The following is an 18728-nucleotide window of genomic DNA, read 5'->3' as shown; positions in this document are numbered from 1 at the left end:
CAGAAGTTTTTAATTTTTATGAACTCCAGTTTATCTCTTTCTTTTATTGCTTATGTTTTTAGTGTTATATCTCAGAAATTATTGCCTAAACTTAGGTCATGAAAAATTACTCCTATGTTTTCTTCTGAGAGTTTTGCTATAGCCTTAGCTCTGACATTTAGATTTATCATCACTTTTTTTTTCCCCAAATGAGCTGGTTTAATTCCAGGTGATATAGAATCGGGGTAGAACAAAGACTGAAGAACAGACTTCGGCAGGATTCTGGGCTGGGTTTTTCCTGACCTCACAGCTAAGGAAGAAATGGCTGAGTGAGAAGAGCTAAAGAGAAAATGAGCCACAGTATGATTTTTTTTTTAAAGTTTATTCTTAAATGTACAACAGGCTCCAAGACAACACTTCATTCTAGCTATAGGTGCCAACAGATGGTATGGCAGAGAATCCAGATGTTTAAACAGGAATGGAATTAAGGATCACGATTGCCTCAAGCACAAACTTATTTTTTGCCAGATTTCTTAATTCCAAATGTGGAATTTCCCCAAATGTGGAATTTCCTTCCCCACAGCCTTCACTTTTAGCTTCTTGAGTTTCTTCTGCTCCTTTTGGTTTATTTGTTTCTGCTTGAATGCCTTATCATCCTGGTCCGTTTCCTTGGCCTGCTTCTTGGGATCCTTCAGGGCTTCTTACCACCTTTGCTGCCAGCCTACTGCCCCTTCCCCAGACCTTGCTGCCAGAAACAGAGCTCCCTACCCCACAACTTGCACCTGTACTGCTAGTGTATGATCGCTTTTTATTGAATTTTGGTATACAGTGTGAGAAAGGGGTCCAACTTCATTCTTTTGCATGTGGATATCCAGTTGTCTCAGCACCATTTGTTGAAAAGACTAACTACTCTTTCTACATTGTTTTGGCACCGTTATCAAAAATTAGTTGAGCATAAATGTAATAGGGTATATTTAGGATTCTCAGTTCTGTTCAATTTATATACGGAGATCAGACAATTAAGTTTGCGAATTCATCCTAGAAAAAGTGCTACCTACCTCATTGCTGAATATCAATACAGTCACCTTTGAAGTACTCCCCTTGGGAAGCTATGCATCAACATTAGTGCCTAGTCACCCTTCAAAGCAATTTTGGAACTTTTTTTCTGGAATGGCCATCAGAGCTCTCATCTATTACCCTTGATGTCCTGAATGTCATCAAAATGTCTTCCTTTCAATATTTCCTTTGTCTTTGGGTAAAGAAAGAAGTCATTGGGGACAGATCAGGTGAGTAGGGAGGGCGTTCCAATACAGTTATTTGTTTACTGGCTAAAAATTCCCTCACAGACAGTGCCGTGTGAGCTGGTGCGTTGTTGTGATGCAAGAGCCATGAATTGTTGGTGAAAAGCTCAGGTCATTTTTCATCTAACTTTTTCACGCAGCCATTTAACACTTCCAAATAATAAACTTGGTTAACTGTTTGTCCATTTGGTACAAATTCTTAATAAATAATCCCTCTGATATAAAAAAAAGTTAGCAACATCAGTTTAACAAGTTTGCAAACTTAATTGTCAGACCTCGTATGTCTTCCCTTATGCTGGTACCACACTATCTGATTACTGTAGCTCTTTATTATATTTTGAAATTAGGAAATATGAGTCCTCCAGCTTTGTTCTTTTTTTTCAAGATTGTTTTGGTTATTCTGGGTCCCTTGCATTTCCATATGAATTTTAGGGTCAGTTTCTCTAAAAAGACAGTTGGGATTTTGATGGCAATAGTGATGAATCTGTAGATCATTTTGGGGAGTATTGCTATCTTAATATTAATTCTTGTAAGCCATGAACATGGGATATCTTTCCATTTACTTAGATCTCGTTAATTTCTTTCAACAACATTTTGTATTTTTCAGTTTGTAAGTCTTTCATTTCTTTTGTTAAATTTATTACTTGGTATTTTATGCTGTTTGAAGCTTTTGTGAGGATAATTGTTTTTTAATTTTATTTTGGATTATTCATTGTTAATGTATAGAATATGATTGATTTTTTTGCCATATGTGTGTACGTTTTATATGTATATAAATATACATTTAGTCAATTATGATTGATTTTTATATTGATCTTTTATCCTGCAACCTTGCTGAACTCAATTATTAGTCTAACAGGTTGTTGTTGTTTTTTTGCTGTGTGGATTCCTTAGGATTTTATATATGCAGTATCATGTCATCTGTAAATAAGATAGTTTTATTTCTTTTTCTATCTGGATGCTCTTTATATTTTTTTTCTGCCTAATTTCTCTGGGTAGAATCTCTAATACAGTATTGAACAGAAGTGGTGAAAGTGGACATCCTTGTGTTTTTCTTGATCTTAGGGAGAAAGCATTAAATCTTTCACTATTAAGTATGATGCTGGTTGCAAGTTTTTTGTAGATAAGCTTTATCAGATTGAGGAAATTCCTTCCTATTCCTAGTTAGTTGAGATTTTTTTTTTTATCATGAAAGGATATCGGATTTTCTCAAATGCCTTTTCTGCTTCTATTGAGGCGATCATGTCGTTTTTGTTCTTTATTCTAGTAATATGATATATTACACTAACTGACTTTTGTATGTTAAATTGATCTTGCACTCCTGCAATAAATTCCACGTGGTCACGGTATATAATTCTTTTTTATGTTGCTGCATTCAATTTACTAGTATTTTGTTCAGGATTTTTTTGCATCAATATTCATAAGGGATATTGGTCTATAGTTTTATTTTCTTTTGATGTCACTGTCTGACTAATACTGGCCTCATTGAATCAGTTAGGAAGTATTCCCTCTTCTGTTTTTTGGAAGAGTTTATGAAGAATTGGTATTAATTCTTCTTTAAACATATGGTAGCATTCTTGGGCCTGAGCTTTTCTTTGTGGGGATTTTTAAAGTTACCAATTCAATGTCTTTACTTGTTACAGGTCTATTCAGATTTTGTTTTTCTTCTTGAGTCAGTTTCAGAAGTTTGTGTCTTTCTATGAGTTTGTCCATTTCATATAGATTATTTAATTTGTTCGCATACAGTTATTCATAAAATTCCCTTATAAGTCTTCTCCTTGTAATTTTTAAGAATTCAAGTTCATTGTTGCCATTAAAGATGCTAAGAAGATTTTTTTTAAGTGATGTGGGGAAATGGTCCTAACATGCCATTAAGTGAAAAAAAAAAAGCAAGATATAAAACTGTATTTACAGTTTTTATGGTTGAGTTATTAGAGTTCTTTATATATTCTGGATAGCTAGTATCTACAATATGTGATTTGCAAATATTTTCTCCCATTCACTGGGTTGTCTTTTTACTTTCTTGGTAGTGTCTTGATTCCACTTCTATTTTTAAGGTTAAGTATTTGTTGATTTAAATAACCTTATACCTTGATTAAAAGTATTGTCTCGTGAAATTCTGTTGACTCCTTGCTATGAAATAGTGATTTGTGAATTCTAATTTACCTGTGACTATGCACCAGTGCTTTCTTTGCTGGGAGCTCATTAACTAAGGAAAAAACAACCTCAAACTGATATTTGCCCAGAAATAAATAAGAAAAGATTCTTAGTAAAGTTAATAAACTTGCCTCTTTTTACTCTGCAACAGAATGAATTACTAAATACTTTGTATTGTACTTCATTCCAGGAAATAAAATGGATAGTTTGTGTTAGTGATATTCCATTTTACTGAATACTGGCTATCTTTCTAATGTTCTGGTATTTTACATTCTCTTATAGAAGTAAGAAGGCCATTCTGTTTTTTTTTGTTTGTTTTTGTTGTTGTTGTTGTTGTTTTTATGTAAAGACTAAACAACTTGTGCTTCTCTCCAGTCTGGGATTGAAGGAGTGGTAGTGATAACAGTTGCATATGACCAAGATGCATGTGGCGACTGATAGCGGAAGCAGAAATTGAGGCTACATCTCACCTTTGGAAATTTTGTTTTAATGCAGTTTTCTTATGAGAACTTTTTTCAGAGGAGAGGAAAATGAGGTCATGAAGAAAGGTAGAAGTAGATACATGAAGGAAAAAAAAAACTTTAAAAAATCAACCCAATTTGAGCCATGCAATAATTTATGATTTTCTATTGACTTTGTCTTTCATAGTTGATGGTATGTTTAACTCTATCCATATTCTTTATCTCTTTTTTTTTGAAAGCTTATAGTAGCTGTTGAACAAGAAGAAATTCCCAGACTTCAGGCCTTATATGAGAGAGGCCTGCAGAATGGTGTCCAGGGCCTGAGACTGATCCAGCAGGAGGATATAAAAAAGAAGGAGCCATATTGTAGGGTGAGTGATTCAGTAATTCCACACACATGAATGGGAGCATTTTCATTTAGAGCTCAGTCTTGTGACATGGAGGCTGAGGCTGAATTTATAGAAGGCAGGAATCTTAATAGAAACAGATAATCCTGTCACAAAAGCAGTGAGGTGCCAAACACAAGAGGGCATTGCCACAAACTGGACACTGATTTCTTCTTTCCCTGGTCTGAAGAACATAAGCAAAGGGAAGAGGAGGTCTGAGACCATATGACATACTTGGAAAGCATTGAGTGGTGAGATGTGGTTGGATCCTAGGGTGTGTAGGGAGAGATAAAAAGTGACACTAGAAAGGCAGGATTAGGCCCGCATAAAGGGCCTGACATTAATGCTAATGACTTTGAAGTTTATCCTGTAGGCACAGGAGCCACTGAAAATTTTTGAGGAGAGTGGCTACAATATTAGATTTGTATTTCAGGAAGATGAGGCTGGCATGAGTGTGAAGGGTGGGTTATAGAATTTCTTGCTTAAAACATGCTATGAGGGAAAACATCCTCCTTTTTTATTCATGAAGGAGACATGAGTAATAATAGTTATTCTGCATATCAACTTTCTTTGATAGGCTTTCAGAAACTATCAGTCCAACCTCCAGTTCCACTTACCGTCCCAGTGAATGGTTATATTTCCTATTCCCTTCCCCCACTGTTTTATTGACAATATGCAAGAGTTGGACTCCAGGTACCTGTCTTAGAGAGTATGACTTTGAACTCACTGCTAAGTAATGCTTATCAGAAGCTTGGTTTAAAGAAACACTGTGAAAGTTAGCCTGGAGGATATGTAGACCATACCTGTACATCTTTCTAGATCATCAGAGTGGCACACCTACACTGCGGTGTTTTGCTCTCTTCATCCTTCTCCTTGACCCCAAATTGCTCTTTAGTTTTATGGCATCAGCCTATGGAGAAGGTCATTGTGTCCCTGTGTTATCTACTATAGGAATATGGCCGAGCACATAGGTTGTTCACTGTTACACAATGCCTCTGTCTGAGAACCCACAGGAGAAATTTCTCTCAGACCTCAGTTCTAAGAATAATTTTGTTTTTCCAGATCCCAGTTGGCTTGTTTTTATCTTATGGACACTGTAAATCATTTAACGGTTATTGTCCTGTTTGCTCTGGCTACAAGGAAGCTTAGAGACACATTTGTGTCCTACTTTTGCCAGATATCTAGGGCCTTAAGGATACATTTTTATTTTTATGTATTAACTTCCCTCTTCATTTCATCTTATCTTTCCACCCTCATTTTCTATATGCTGTACCCCTATATTTTGGAACTTTTTATTGAATCATCACATACAACAGAAATCAGAACTATACAGCTTGATGAATTTTCATAAAGTATGACTAACACCCAGATCAGCAAACAGAGCATTACCAGCCTCCCAGGAGTCCCCTCATCACCCCTGCCAGTCACTACCCATCCCTTCAGGGTAACCACAGTTCTGACTTCTTACAGCGTAGGCTTTTGAATTTTATGTAAGTAGAATCATACAGTATGTGCTCACTTGTGTCTGGACTTATTCAGTATTGTTTATGAAATTCATCCACATTATTGTATATAGTTGTAGTTTGTTGTCATTGCTGTATAATAGTCCATTGTATAAAGGTAGGGGTCAAGGTACATTTTTTTTTTCCATTTGGATATCCAATTGACTCAGAGCTGTTTATCAAAACGACCATTATTTCTTTTTCAAAAATTAAGTTTATTGGGGTGACAATGGCTAGTAAAATTACATAAGTTTCAAGTGTGCATTTTTTTTCTTTTTCTTTTTAAAATTAGTTTCAGGTGTACAACACAGTGCAATAGTTATGCTTTTTACCCCTCAAAGTGACAACCCCCTCCCCCAATCCACCACCCCACTCCCGCCCCCCGATATCATACATATCTATTACAATTCCATTGACTCTACGCCCACACTATATCAAGTGTGCATTTCTGTACATCATCTATACATTACATTGGTGCTCACCACCCAGTTCTCCTTCCATCAGTTCTCCTTCCATCTCCATGTATTTGACCCCCTTTACCCTCTTCTACCATTCCTCCTCCCTCTTACCCTCTGGTAACTACTAAACTGTTGTCTGTGTCTATGAGTTTTTGTTTAAAAAGACCATTATTTCCCACTGCATTGTAGTGTTACCTTTGTGATATCAGGTGACTGTAGGAGGTCTAACAATTAGGTTCGCGAACTTGTTGCAATGATGTTGCTAATCTTTTTGGATATCAGAGGGATTATTCATTATGAATTTGTACCAACTGGACAAACAGTTAGACAAGTTTACTATTTGAAAGTGCTGAAAAGGCTGTGTGAGAAAGTTAGACGACCTGAACTTTTCACCAACAATTCATGGCTCTTGCATCATGACAATGCACCAGCTCACACGACACTGTCTGTGAGGGAGTTTTTAGTCAGTAAACAAATAACTATTGAACACCCTCCCTACGCACCTCATCTGGCCCCCAATAACTACTTTCTTTACCTGAGGATAAAGGAAATATTGAAAGGAAGACATTTTGATGACATTCAGGACATCAAGGGTAATACGATGCGAGTTCTGATGGCCATTTCAGAAAAAGAGTTCCAAAATTGCTTTGAATGGTGGACTAGGCGCTGGCATTGGTGCATAGCCTCCAAAGGGGAGTACTTAGAAGGTGACTGTAGTGATACTCAGTAATGAGGTATGTAGCACTTTTTCTAGGATGAGTTCACGAACTTAATTGTCCGACCTCATATATGGGTATAACATGATTCTTTCTACTGTTGATGGACATTTGAGCTATTCCAAATAGTGCTACTGTGAACATTCTAGCACATATATTTTGGTGTACACATTTCTGTTGGGTATATATCTAGGAGAGAAGTTGCTAGGTCGTAATTTATACATGTTTAATTACAAAGCTAATTAATTAATTAGCTTTGGCAGGTATTGCCAGAGAGTTTTCCAAACTTTTTGTCCCACCTTATACTCTCATCAACAGTGTATGAGAGTTCCAGTTTCTCTGTATCCTCATAAACACATGGTATTGTTTGTTTTCATTTTAGCCACTCTGGTGAGTATGGAGTAGTATAATATTACAGTTTTAATTTACATTTCCCTGATGATTCATAAAATTGTACACCTTTTCATATGTTTACTGGCCATTTGGGCTAATACGTATGTGTATGAAGTACCTGTTGAAGTCCTTTGCCTTTTTTTTTTTTTTTTAGCTGAGCCATCCTGCCACCTATTGGCAGCTTAGCGGCAGCTCAGCTCGGGCAGGGACTTGAACTGCTGTTGCTCAGAGCTCAAACTCTTGAGCGAGCTCTTAACCAACTGAGCCACTCGGCCGGCCCTTCCTTTGCCTTTTTTATGTTGGAGTCTTTCTTATCAATTATTAATTCTTTTTAATTTTTAGACAATGTGGTTTTTTAATTTACATATAATTGATCTGTAGCATTATATTAGCTTCAGATGTACTATATAATGATATGATATTTGTAAATATTGCAAAATGATCACCACAATAAGTCTAGTTAGCCTCCGTCATCACACAGTTACAAATTTTTTTCTTGTGATGAGAACTTTTATGTATTTATTTACTTATTTAAATTTTTTTTTTTAGCTGAGCCATCCTGCCACCTGTTGGCAGCTCAGCAGCAGCTCTGCTCGGGCGGGGCATCGAACCGCTGTTGCTCAGAGCTCAAACTCTTGAGCAAGCTCTTAACAGACTGAGCCACTCCGCCAGCCCTGAGAACTTTTAATATCTACTCTCTTAACAACTTTCAAATATGCAATACAGTATTATTAATTATAGTCACATGCTGGACATTACATTCCCATGACTTATTAATTTAATAAATAAATTCTTTCTGGCTTTGGGCAAATGCTGCTACATGGTCAGCAAACTACAACCTGTAGGCCAAATCCAGCCTGCCACCTGTTTTTATGGCCTATGAGCTAAGAATAGTTTTTACATTTTTAAATGGTTGAAAAAAATTAAAAGGAGAAGAATATTTTGTGACACGTGAAAATTATATGAATTTTAAGTTTCAGTGTCCATAAATAAAGTTTTATTGGACTACAACCACACTTTTTCATTTATGTATTGTCTATGAGTGCTTTTGTGCCAAACAGCCAAGTTGAGTAGTTGTAATAGGGCTCATAAGCCCCACATAGACAAAAATATAATATCTGGCCCTTTATAGAAAAATTTGCCAACCCCTGATCTAAACAGTAGGGAACCACTAAAGAATTTGGACAGGAGAACGATAATGTAAAATGTGCTAATTTAGGAAAAGTAATCAGTTCCTGGTACGTAGGATACAATTGGACTGGGCATGGGAGAGAGGGGAGCCTTGAAGTGGGAAGCCAAAGTCTTCTGTTGTTATTTCTGAAAGGTAGCTATGTTCACCACTGTATTACCAATGCTACTTACTTACAGTTATTTTTGGAATATCTGACGCATACCTGGTATCTCTTGTACGTCGTAGGTTAGTAATTCCCAGACTTCAGGAAATTTTGACATATCGTGCTCTATTTTATCTCACTTTACACTCTTTTTTTGTCCCGTAAACTGGAATCTAATGTAAGGCGAGCAGCATAATGCGGTGGTTGACAAGTCAGATATATAAGTTCTGAGAATTGAATGAAATAATATGCGTAAGGCATCCAGTATATGTGAATCCTTAAGAGGTAGTAGATACTATTATATGCTTATTTAAGCAATTCTAGTGAATTCACATTGGTTTTACTTGAAGATTTGGGGATTTTTCGGGATCTCTGTTAAGATAAGTAGGGATACTTAGATATGTTCGTTTCTCCTTGGATTATATTTGCCTCTTTCTTGATGCTCTACATGTAACTCATTATTTTATTGTTTATTTCCTTTAAGCCATATCAATAATTTTGGAAAGTAATATAGGCTATTTTAAAACATTGTGGAGAAATCTTAGAATATCGTAAAACTAGTTGAATAGTTGCAACAGAAATCATAAGCCAAATAAGAGCTTGTCTTAGTTCAGGCTGCTATAACTAAGTACTATAGACTAGGTAGTTTATAAATGACATAAATGTATTTCTCACAGTTCTGGAAGCTGGAAGTCTGAGATCAAGGCTCTGGCAGATTTGGTGTCTGGTGAGAACCCACTTTCTAGTTCATAGGCAGCCATCGTCTAGCTGTGTTCTCACATGGCAGAAGAGGTGAGGGAGTTCTCTGGGGCCTCTTTTATAAAGGCATTAATCCAATTTACAAGAGCTCAGCCTCATGATCTAGTCACCTCCCAAAGGCACCACCTCCAATTACCATCCCATTGGGATTAGTTTCAACATAATGAATTTTGGGGGGCACATAGCCATTTGTTCTACAGCAGAGCTGGTTGTTTAGACTGAGGTCATACTTGAAGGAAAAAAATACTAATGTTAAAATTAAGAGATTAGAAGGTACATATGTAGGGGCAGAAATTATATGGGAAATCTCTGAACCTTCTTCTCAGTTTTGCTGTGAACCTAAAACTGCTCTAAAAATAAAGTCTACTAAAAAAATTTAAGAGATTAAATTCACTTTCTGTCCCTTATCTATACAGTGCTTTACAAAAACTATTGAGTGCTTTCTAAAAGTGTGCTATACCTGCTGCTACTTTATAGGTAATTTTATGTGATTTTGTTGGAATTTGGTTGTGAAACTAAGATATTAGAATCTCACTGATCTATTCCTATCAAGTACTACCTTGCCTTTGAAAATAAAACAATTTATAACCTTCATAAAAGCATGCTACTTTTTAACATGTTTCTATTTTTATTTGCTAATGAAAATGCTTTTTCAAACTTTAAAATTGGTACCCCCCAAAACAGGACATCTGAGTTCCTGACCCACTGTAGACTTGGTCAGTGATGTAAAAACAATATTGATTGTAGAGTTTGAAAAAACAAGATTACTGGTTTTGTTGTAATACTGAAATTTGGGGGATTTTTGAAGATTTCAGCTAATCAGCTGGAACAGATCATTGTCTATCATGTATCTTTGTGAGGGGCTTTAAAGAGAGAAAAAATAGGAGCAGCAACCCATGATTAATTATATCATGCTTTCCTGTTAAAAAACAAAACCAACAATAACTCTCCACACATCATAAAGTATGAGTCTGGATATTGTTCTGTGACCCTGACCATGACCCTCGCAGGTCTTGGAATGAGGTAGAAGAGGTATGTGTGCATAGATAATTGAATTACATATTTAAACATATTTTTGTGTCTTATAAATGAAAAAACTGGTGAAGTTACTTTTCCAAGACTACACAGCTCCTAAGGAGTCCTCTACCCCAAGATCTGACTCAGAGCTGGTATTTTTTCTGTTCAACTTGAGCAATATTTTTTTCTTTACTATGTGCCAAACACTGTTAGACACTGCAGATAAGATGAGTAAGAAATGATAGTCACTTGAAGGAAGTTATAGTGTAGCAGAAGATATAATTTTATTATAATACAATGATAAGCATGCAGATAGAAGTGATAGTCTGTCTTGTACCGCTGTAAGGGAGAGCTTTTAGCTTAGTCTGAGAGTTTAGAAACGCCTTCTCGGAGGTGAGCCCCCACTTGAAAGATGAATAAGTAGTGTAACTTATAAAAGAGGTATATCCTGCTTTCCTCTGAGGCCTGAGCTGCTACAGAAGTGATCTACATTACATAATGCCACATTTTCATTATCAATGCCTATTTAAGGGTGTCATTATGTAGTGGAAAATTGTAGTCTGGTTATTTCATAAAGGTGTCGTGAGTACATTCCTGCTTCTCCCCCAACCTCACCACCATGACCAAGAATGGTGGGCAAAATTTCCATAGTACAGGGTTACTTCTGTGTCTTTCAGGCTCGCCAAAAAGAAAAAAGTTTATTAGGGCAGCTCTAAAGGGCTTCTTGGACCAGATCCCTTAAGAAGAAGAAGAGGAAGATTAAATACTCCGGGGGGAGCATCTTGGAAATTTTTAAACTGCCTCTATAACTTTTGACTTTGGAGGATAGCTCTTGACAGCTGCCTTTCTGGGTAAATCCTGACTGCTGCTTCTGACCTTAGCTGTGCTGACCTGTCTGCCTTTTCTATAATCGTTCAACCACACATTCATCTGTTCTTCTGTCCTGACTGACTTCTGACTCCCAGCTTTACCTGTCCTGCTTGCCTGGCTCTTTTCCAGCCTTGCTCTGGCCTCAGCCTTGCTGTGGCCTCAGATTTCAAGCTCTGACCTGCTAATCTGGACAGTGTATGTATGACCAGCTCCTGGCTGATGGCCAGCCTGTCCACCAGCCCCATCCTGGGCCAGGGCATTCGATTGCTTGGCAGCAGTGACTCGCCCTGCCTTCCCCTAACACACACGTGTAGGTGGGACACACCAACATCTCATGAGGAGGGGCAAAGCCAAGACTAGAAAGGGAAAGCAAAGAAGGGAGACCTTTTAGGGAAGGTCTAGAGGGGGAAAAAAGTCTAGTATGTTTAAAGACAGCCCTCAAAAGTTCATTCATTCAGTATATGAGTGCCTTCTATGTGTCAGGCGTTGTGATGGGTAAAAGAAGTATAAGATGAATAAGGATATTTGGGATTCCAAAAAACTATTAATATGAAGCACTTTTTCACCACATTTTTATCCCTGTGCTATCATACTTGTCACATAGTTCTATGCTAGGTAAAGAAGTTTTTGTGACAAAACTCTCGGGATTATCTTAGATTCCAAGGTTAATATACCCAAAATACTATTTATAGGTTGAAGTTGAATTATAACTCTTGACCTGTGAATTTAGGGATTGTTAGGCAATATAAGGTCTGTATAAAATCTTATGGTTATCTACTATATCGAAACAGAAGGAATGATTTCCTATACTTGGGCAAATTCGCTCATACTATGGAAGCAAGACTGTCAGGAAAATAGTTTTCCAAATGTTGCTTTCAGTTTGTGAAAAGAGGCTGTTGGGTGTTCTGTGAGCCTTTACCCTTAGGCAACACTAGTCAAAGATGGGTGGTAAAGTCAAAAGCTTTTAAAGGATAAGCAGGTAAATGTATTGGGGGTAGGTGTGGGGCACTGAACACAAGAATGAGGTGTTTTAAAATATTATTTGACAATATATTATTTTAAAACTGCAACAGTGACAGTGCTGTGCTGGCCAAACAAGAACATTTACAAGTCTCACTCAGTTTCTGGGCCTTAGTTACCCTGAGAACCAGGCTACCCTGTTAGGGGAAATTGATTGGGAAAACTGATATACTCATATACACAATAAGGCAGTAGAAAATGGTGTTATTATCAAAAATTCCCCAAAATGTAGTCAATACTTAGTATATGAAATTCTACTCTTATACTTTTCTTCAGAATTAGAAAAGGTCAATGTGCAGTCAACATTTATTTCCAAAAATTAAGTATGGTTATAGATCATTCGTCTATAGAGTTTAAACATGTCTTGGCAAAAACAAACTAACTACCAAAAAACAATCCAGGCTATTAATTTCTCATATTATCTGAAGAGAGTGTTTGAATGAACCACATACAACCTCCATTCAATGTTGCAGTCTTGAAAATAGAGTCTGTAGCCAATCAAGTCAATGCTCTGCAAACATATGAACAATTCTGTGTTCTCACTGAGTGTGTATGACATGACTCACTACTGGGAAGATCTCAGTGGAGTTTGTTTAAAACATAATGGTTTGGTGACACAGAATTTGACGCAGAATCAGATATGATGAAGGATGAATAAAACTGAAAAACTCATTTTAGCAGCTGGAAGAGTCTGGCAAAAATTAATTCCTTTAAGAAAGAGAAGTAATTCCTAATTATAGAAATTTTTTACTTAGATAGTATTTCTTATATCTGTTATATATATATGTCCTCAAGATAAAACTTAGGCACTGAATGGAGCAAGCTTTTATTTTTCTTTAATACTATTAGGTTTTGCCAAGAAAGGATAATGTGTATTAATCCATCAAAACAGACAGTAATAAAATTCAGCACAAAATAAAATTTATTGATCAACCTGTCCTCTGTGATTTTTAATTGTATTGTCTTGACTTTTTCATAATCCTGTTGCAGGGTCTAATGGCTATTGATTGCCCATATACTGGCATTGTGGACTATCGTCAGGTGGCTTTGTCATTTGCTCAGGATTTCCAAGAAGCAGGTGGCTCTGTCTTGACCAATTTTGAAGTAAAAGATATTGAAATGGCTAGAGAAAGTCCTTCAAGAAATCAAGATGGTAAGCCATCCTTGTCTTTTCTTTTGAATACTTGCATTGTTTCTGCCTGGGGTAGTGCTGGTGGGAGGTCTACCAGAAGCTAGGCTACAGCAGGGCCCAGAGCTGGAGGCAGGTACAGAAGGGACAAGGGTGAGATTGGACGTGGGAGAACTGGGACTTCCAGTGAGTCTTGTGCTAATAGAACTAGGCACTGATTGGAGACTGATCGGACTTGTGGTAAAACCTGAACTGCCATGACTGTTTGTATAAAATTAGCCCTCAAACACTTCCTTATCCTGTAGGTTAGAGTCAGAATCCCTTGGGAATGCTTGTTAAAAATCAAACTTTAGGGACCGGCTGAGTGGCTCAGTTGGTTAAGAGCGTGAGCTCTGAGCAACTGAGTCGCCGGTTTGATTCCCAGACGGGCCAGTGAGCTGCGCCCGAGCTGAGCTGCCACTGACCTGGTGAGGACGTGTGCTCTTAGCAGCAAGGTTGCTGGTTCTACACCTGTATGGAATGGTGGGCTGCACCCCGCCCACCCCGCCCCCCCACAACTAAGATTGAACACAGCACCTTGAACTGAGCAGCCACGAGCTGCCGACGGGCAGCTGGATGGCTCAGTGTACAACAAGGTTGCCGGTTCAACTCCCTCATGGGATGGTGGACTATGCACCCCTGCAACTATAGATTGAAAGTGGCAACTAAACTTAGACCTGAGCTTGCGCCCTCCACAACTAAGACTGAAGGACAACAACTTGACTTGGAGCTGATGGGTCCTGGAAAAACACAATGTTCCCCTTCTCCAATTCCCCAACACTGTTCCCCTCTCCAGTTCCCCAATAAAAATCTTTTTAAAAAAAATGCAAACTGTAGCATCACCCAGTCTTAATCAGTCATACTGTCTGGGGATAGGGTATGACTCAGCCATTCTGAGCTACCCCCATACCTGTCACCCACCCTCACCTACCCCTGCCACTGTAGACTGTGCTTAGTTTTTGTTTTGCTTTGGGAACAATTAAAAAAATAAAATGAATTGGTTTGTAAGTTTTGAATTTGCTGTTGGGAAATTTGAAGGAGAAAAAAAGTAGTGCTGGATTTATTCTTACTTTGACAGGTTTTTGAGGAGATCTGGGTCATCTGAATCATTCTCACAGTGTCCTTCTAAATTCTAAGATGATGAAAAAAATTGTTAAATAAGATTATTATAGCTAGGTAGAATAATCAATCAAATTTATGATACAAGTAGATTGTATTCTTTTCCTACTGTACGTATGCTTTATAAGACTTTGAGATCCCATGTATCTAATTGGAAACTAATTTTATACATAGTTTATTATTGGAAATTTTTGTGTTGTAATAACCCTTGCTTCTCTCCACAGCCTAGAATCTGCAAGGACTCAGGTAATCAACACTTGGACAACAAGTGTCATAGCACTAGTCCTGTGGGAAAATATATACTGATTTATAATGATCTATTTTATAGCATGGTTTCTAGGTTTGTAGTTCAAGAAAAGCTGGGACTGCCAATGTGAAGCTAAGGTAGGGAAAGGTTTATAAGCATAGATTAAATGAATTCATATAAAATAATCTCAAAAACATGCCAGAGTTATATATATTGTCAAATATGAGCTAGTTTAATCTTGTTACTTGGTAAAAAGCTTCAGAATTAAATGTGGGGAACACCAGTTAGAATGGCTCTCATCAACAAGACAAATAGTAACAAGTGTTGGAGAGGCTGTGGAGGAAAAGGAACTCTCATACACTGCTGGTGGGAATGCAGATTGGTGCAGCCACTACAAAAGGCAGTGTGGAGGTTCCTCAAAAATTAAGAATAGAATTACCATATGACCCAGCAATCCTGGGTATCTACTCAAAAAATTTGAAAACATTTATTTATAAAGATATACGAGTATGTGCTCCAATATTCATTGCAGCTTTATTTAAAGTAGCCAAGACGTGGAAACAACCAAAGTGTCCTTTGATAGATGGTTGGATCAAGAAGATGTGGTATATATACACAATGGAATACTATTCTGCCATAAGAAAAGATGAAATAGTGCCATTTGTGACAACATGGATGGATCTTGAGATTATTATGCCAAGCTAAATAAGTCAGACAGAAAAAGTCAAGAATCATATGATTTCACTGATATGTGGAATATAAAACTGAAAACAACAAAGGAACAAGACAAAAAAACAAAAACTCATAGACACAGACAATAGTTTAGTTGTTACCAGAGGGTAAGGGGGGAGGGGGGTGGTAGATGAGGGTAAACAGGATCAAATATATGGTGATAGAAGGAGAACTGACTCTGGGTGGTGAATACACAATGTGTTATATAGATAATGTATTATAGAATTGTACACCTGAAACCTATGTAACTTCACTAACCATTGTCACCCCAATAAACTTTAATTAAAAAAAAAAGAAATGTGGGGAGCAATCATGGTTGTGACAGAAGAAAATTGTTTAAATAATGTAGGCCTTCTTTTACTAAAAATGTTTCATTAATTCTTTTTTTTTCAGGGATGAAATATCCAGTTGTTATAAGGAATACAAAGGTAAAGATTCTTAAGCAAAACTACTTCCATCTATTTTATCTACTTTTATTCCCTTCCTTTCTTAAAAAGTTGAATTAATCACCGTGCTGTATTTTATGTCATTGAATGAAATTTGTCTAAGGTAAAGTTATTCTGAGAGAAATTCTTTGACAGCAGTGTAACAGCTTTCATTCTAAAAAGGGTTTCAGCTTGGAAATTTATTCATATAGTGATTGTGCCAGCAAGGAATATGATTATAAGCACTTGGAGTGTTTAATTTTAAGGCAAAAATGATAGATATTTTATTGTTTTACTGACTTATCTACTTTCACTTATTAACTCTCTGCTATTGAGAAGATTTTGGGGAGGGGACAGGTTGTACAGCAGGAGGGAGACTGCTTTCCTTCATCTTCATATCGTTTAAAGCAAGAACTATAGCAGTATTGTGTTCGCTGTGTGTTCACTGAATGATCAGAGTTCAGTTCAGTCAGGAAAGCAGAATCATTAATGAGTGTAGTAAGAGTTATTATAGCAATTAGGTCTCACACAATTATGAAAGGATCTAGAGAAGCAAAGGTTAGAAGGGGAGCTGGTAGATCGAGGCATATCTAACCAGTCTGAGAAGCCAAGTGTGTCCAGCTGCTGAAGTGGAGCTGCAAATGAGAAGCTCATGAGGGAATGTGGGGAACTCTTGTCTCTGCATCTACACCCAAGTAGTGGTCTAGGGCAGCGCTTAGTCAGTAGGATCAGTAGTTTAGAAGCAGAGCTGCATATGGAGATGTAATTCACTTGTCAGTGGGTGTTTGTCACCACCTTGGACTAGAATGACCTTCAAAGAATAATGGCTGCTGCCTTACTTTCTGCCTACCAAATCATATGCAATTCCTGTTTTGGTCAACATGAAGTTGGAATCATACAGGGAAGGGAATTCTGTTGAGCATAGTTCCCAGCTTAACCAAATTGACACAGTATAAACCCCGGCAGTCCATCTCTTTTCAATTTGGCATCCATTCATACCCCGTTATATCCACATTTAACTACCAAATAAAAATATTAGTAAAGTCATGCTTCCACCTACAAGGTGCAACTATTTTTTATACAGCTGAAGGCATGCTTAGCCTCCAAAAAAAGACACAAAGTCTACATTATCCATCTTGGGTGATATTCATTTCTTTTCTAGCTGAGTCACACTCCCCCTTTGAGATCCTATAACTTAAATACTGAAATAAAAGGTTCACCACTATGTAAGCACCTTATGATAAATAGATCAGTAGTTCTCAACTGGAGATGACTTTGCCCCTCCAGAAGACATTTGACTGTGTCTGGGGATATTTTGGATTGTCACAGCTAGTGGTGGAGTGGGGCAGTGCTACTGGCATTTAGTGGGTAGAGGCCAAAGTTGCTGCTGAACATCCTACAACATGAGGGACAGGTCCCCACTACGAAGAGGTATCTGGCCTCAAATGTCAATAGTACTGAAGATGAGAAACTCTGTGTTAGATAATGGGGAAATGGCAGAGATGGGTGTATTAATCTTCTCGGGCTACTTAACAGAATACTAGAGATTGGGTGGTTTGATCAACAGAAATTTATTTTTTCACAGTTTTCTGGAGGCTTGAAGTCTAAGATCAAGGTGTCATCAGAGTTGGTTTCTGGTGAGAGCTCTATTGGCTTGTAGCTGGCAGCCCTCTCACTGTGTCCTCACATGGTCTCTTCTCTTTGCATGCGCATGTGCAAAGAGAGAGCACACGAGAGAGAGCAATCTTTGGTGTCTCATTCTCTTACAAGAACACCAGTCCTATCAGAGTAGGCCTTCACTTTCGTGACCTCATTTAACCTTAATTACCTTCCTAAAGGCTCTGTCTCCAAATTCAGTCACATTGGGAGTTAAGGCTTTAAAATACGGAATTTTTTTTTGAGGGGGGACACAATTTATAATAATGAGGGAAAGGAAAGAATTGGATGCTTATAGACATATATGTATTTCAAAGTAAGGAAGAAATATTCATAACTACTACATTCTTCATTTGTGTCACCAATCATGTGGTCATAGCTGATATTTATAATTTCCTTCTCCCACTATCCATTCCATAGTCCCCTTGACCTTGGCAAGCTTCTCAGCTGATTATGGTTTCTAGTTAGGGAGTAACTCAAACTTTCAGTCCCGAAGTGCCCCTGCCATTAACGGCCCTGCCTGTTTTGGATAGTAGTGGTTTCCATTAACTTTTATAACAAAACATGGGGATACTAAAGAGATTCCCCAGGAGATCTATGTCCCAGACATACTCCTCTTTATCATCCCCAAGTCGCCTGTGTGGTAGCAATTCTATTTCTCCTTGAGAGTCCAGATCAGTTACCCCATTCAGTGCAGTAATCCTCTCTGCCTGCTGATTCACTGGTGCTAGGATCCCAGAGTGGCCAGGTATGGCAGTATTATCTAGCATAATGGAATCATTGCTTATTCTTCAATGGAATCATTTATCCCTTGGGAACTAAGACTTCTAAGCTATTGGAGCCCAAAGTTGTGGAGATAGGAAGCAGAAATTTATATTAGGAGCAGAAACTAGTGGATTATTGTTAAGGAGCTACTATGCTCCCATTTTTACCTCTTGATTTCCAGACCTGTGAATCCTGGCAATGGGAGAGACAATACCATATGTTAGTCGCTGATTTAGAGCATACAGCGCGTCCTGGAAGACACT

At 37.6% G+C, this 18728-nt stretch overlaps 1 protein-coding gene across 1 annotated transcript in view; it reads left to right on the top strand.

The window, feature by feature from the left end:
* The window catches only part of L2HGDH (L-2-hydroxyglutarate dehydrogenase), a 41684-nt gene that overhangs the window by 5824 nt on the left and 17132 nt on the right, over positions 1-18728 (top strand). Inside the window, exons 4-6 of the mRNA XM_019630490.1 lie at positions 4138-4269; positions 13344-13506; positions 16013-16047. Of these exons, the coding sequence (XP_019486035.1) occupies positions 4138-4269; positions 13344-13506; positions 16013-16047 (330 nt within the window). The remainder of the gene's footprint in view (positions 1-4137; positions 4270-13343; positions 13507-16012; positions 16048-18728) is intronic.

Source organism: Hipposideros armiger, unplaced genomic scaffold (assembly GCF_001890085.2).
Source record: "Hipposideros armiger isolate ML-2016 unplaced genomic scaffold, ASM189008v1 scaffold_918, whole genome shotgun sequence".
NCBI lineage: Eukaryota > Metazoa > Chordata > Mammalia > Chiroptera > Hipposideridae > Hipposideros > Hipposideros armiger.
The sequence above is the reverse complement of the archived record's forward strand: the minus strand, read 5'-3'. Positions and strand labels throughout refer to the sequence as shown.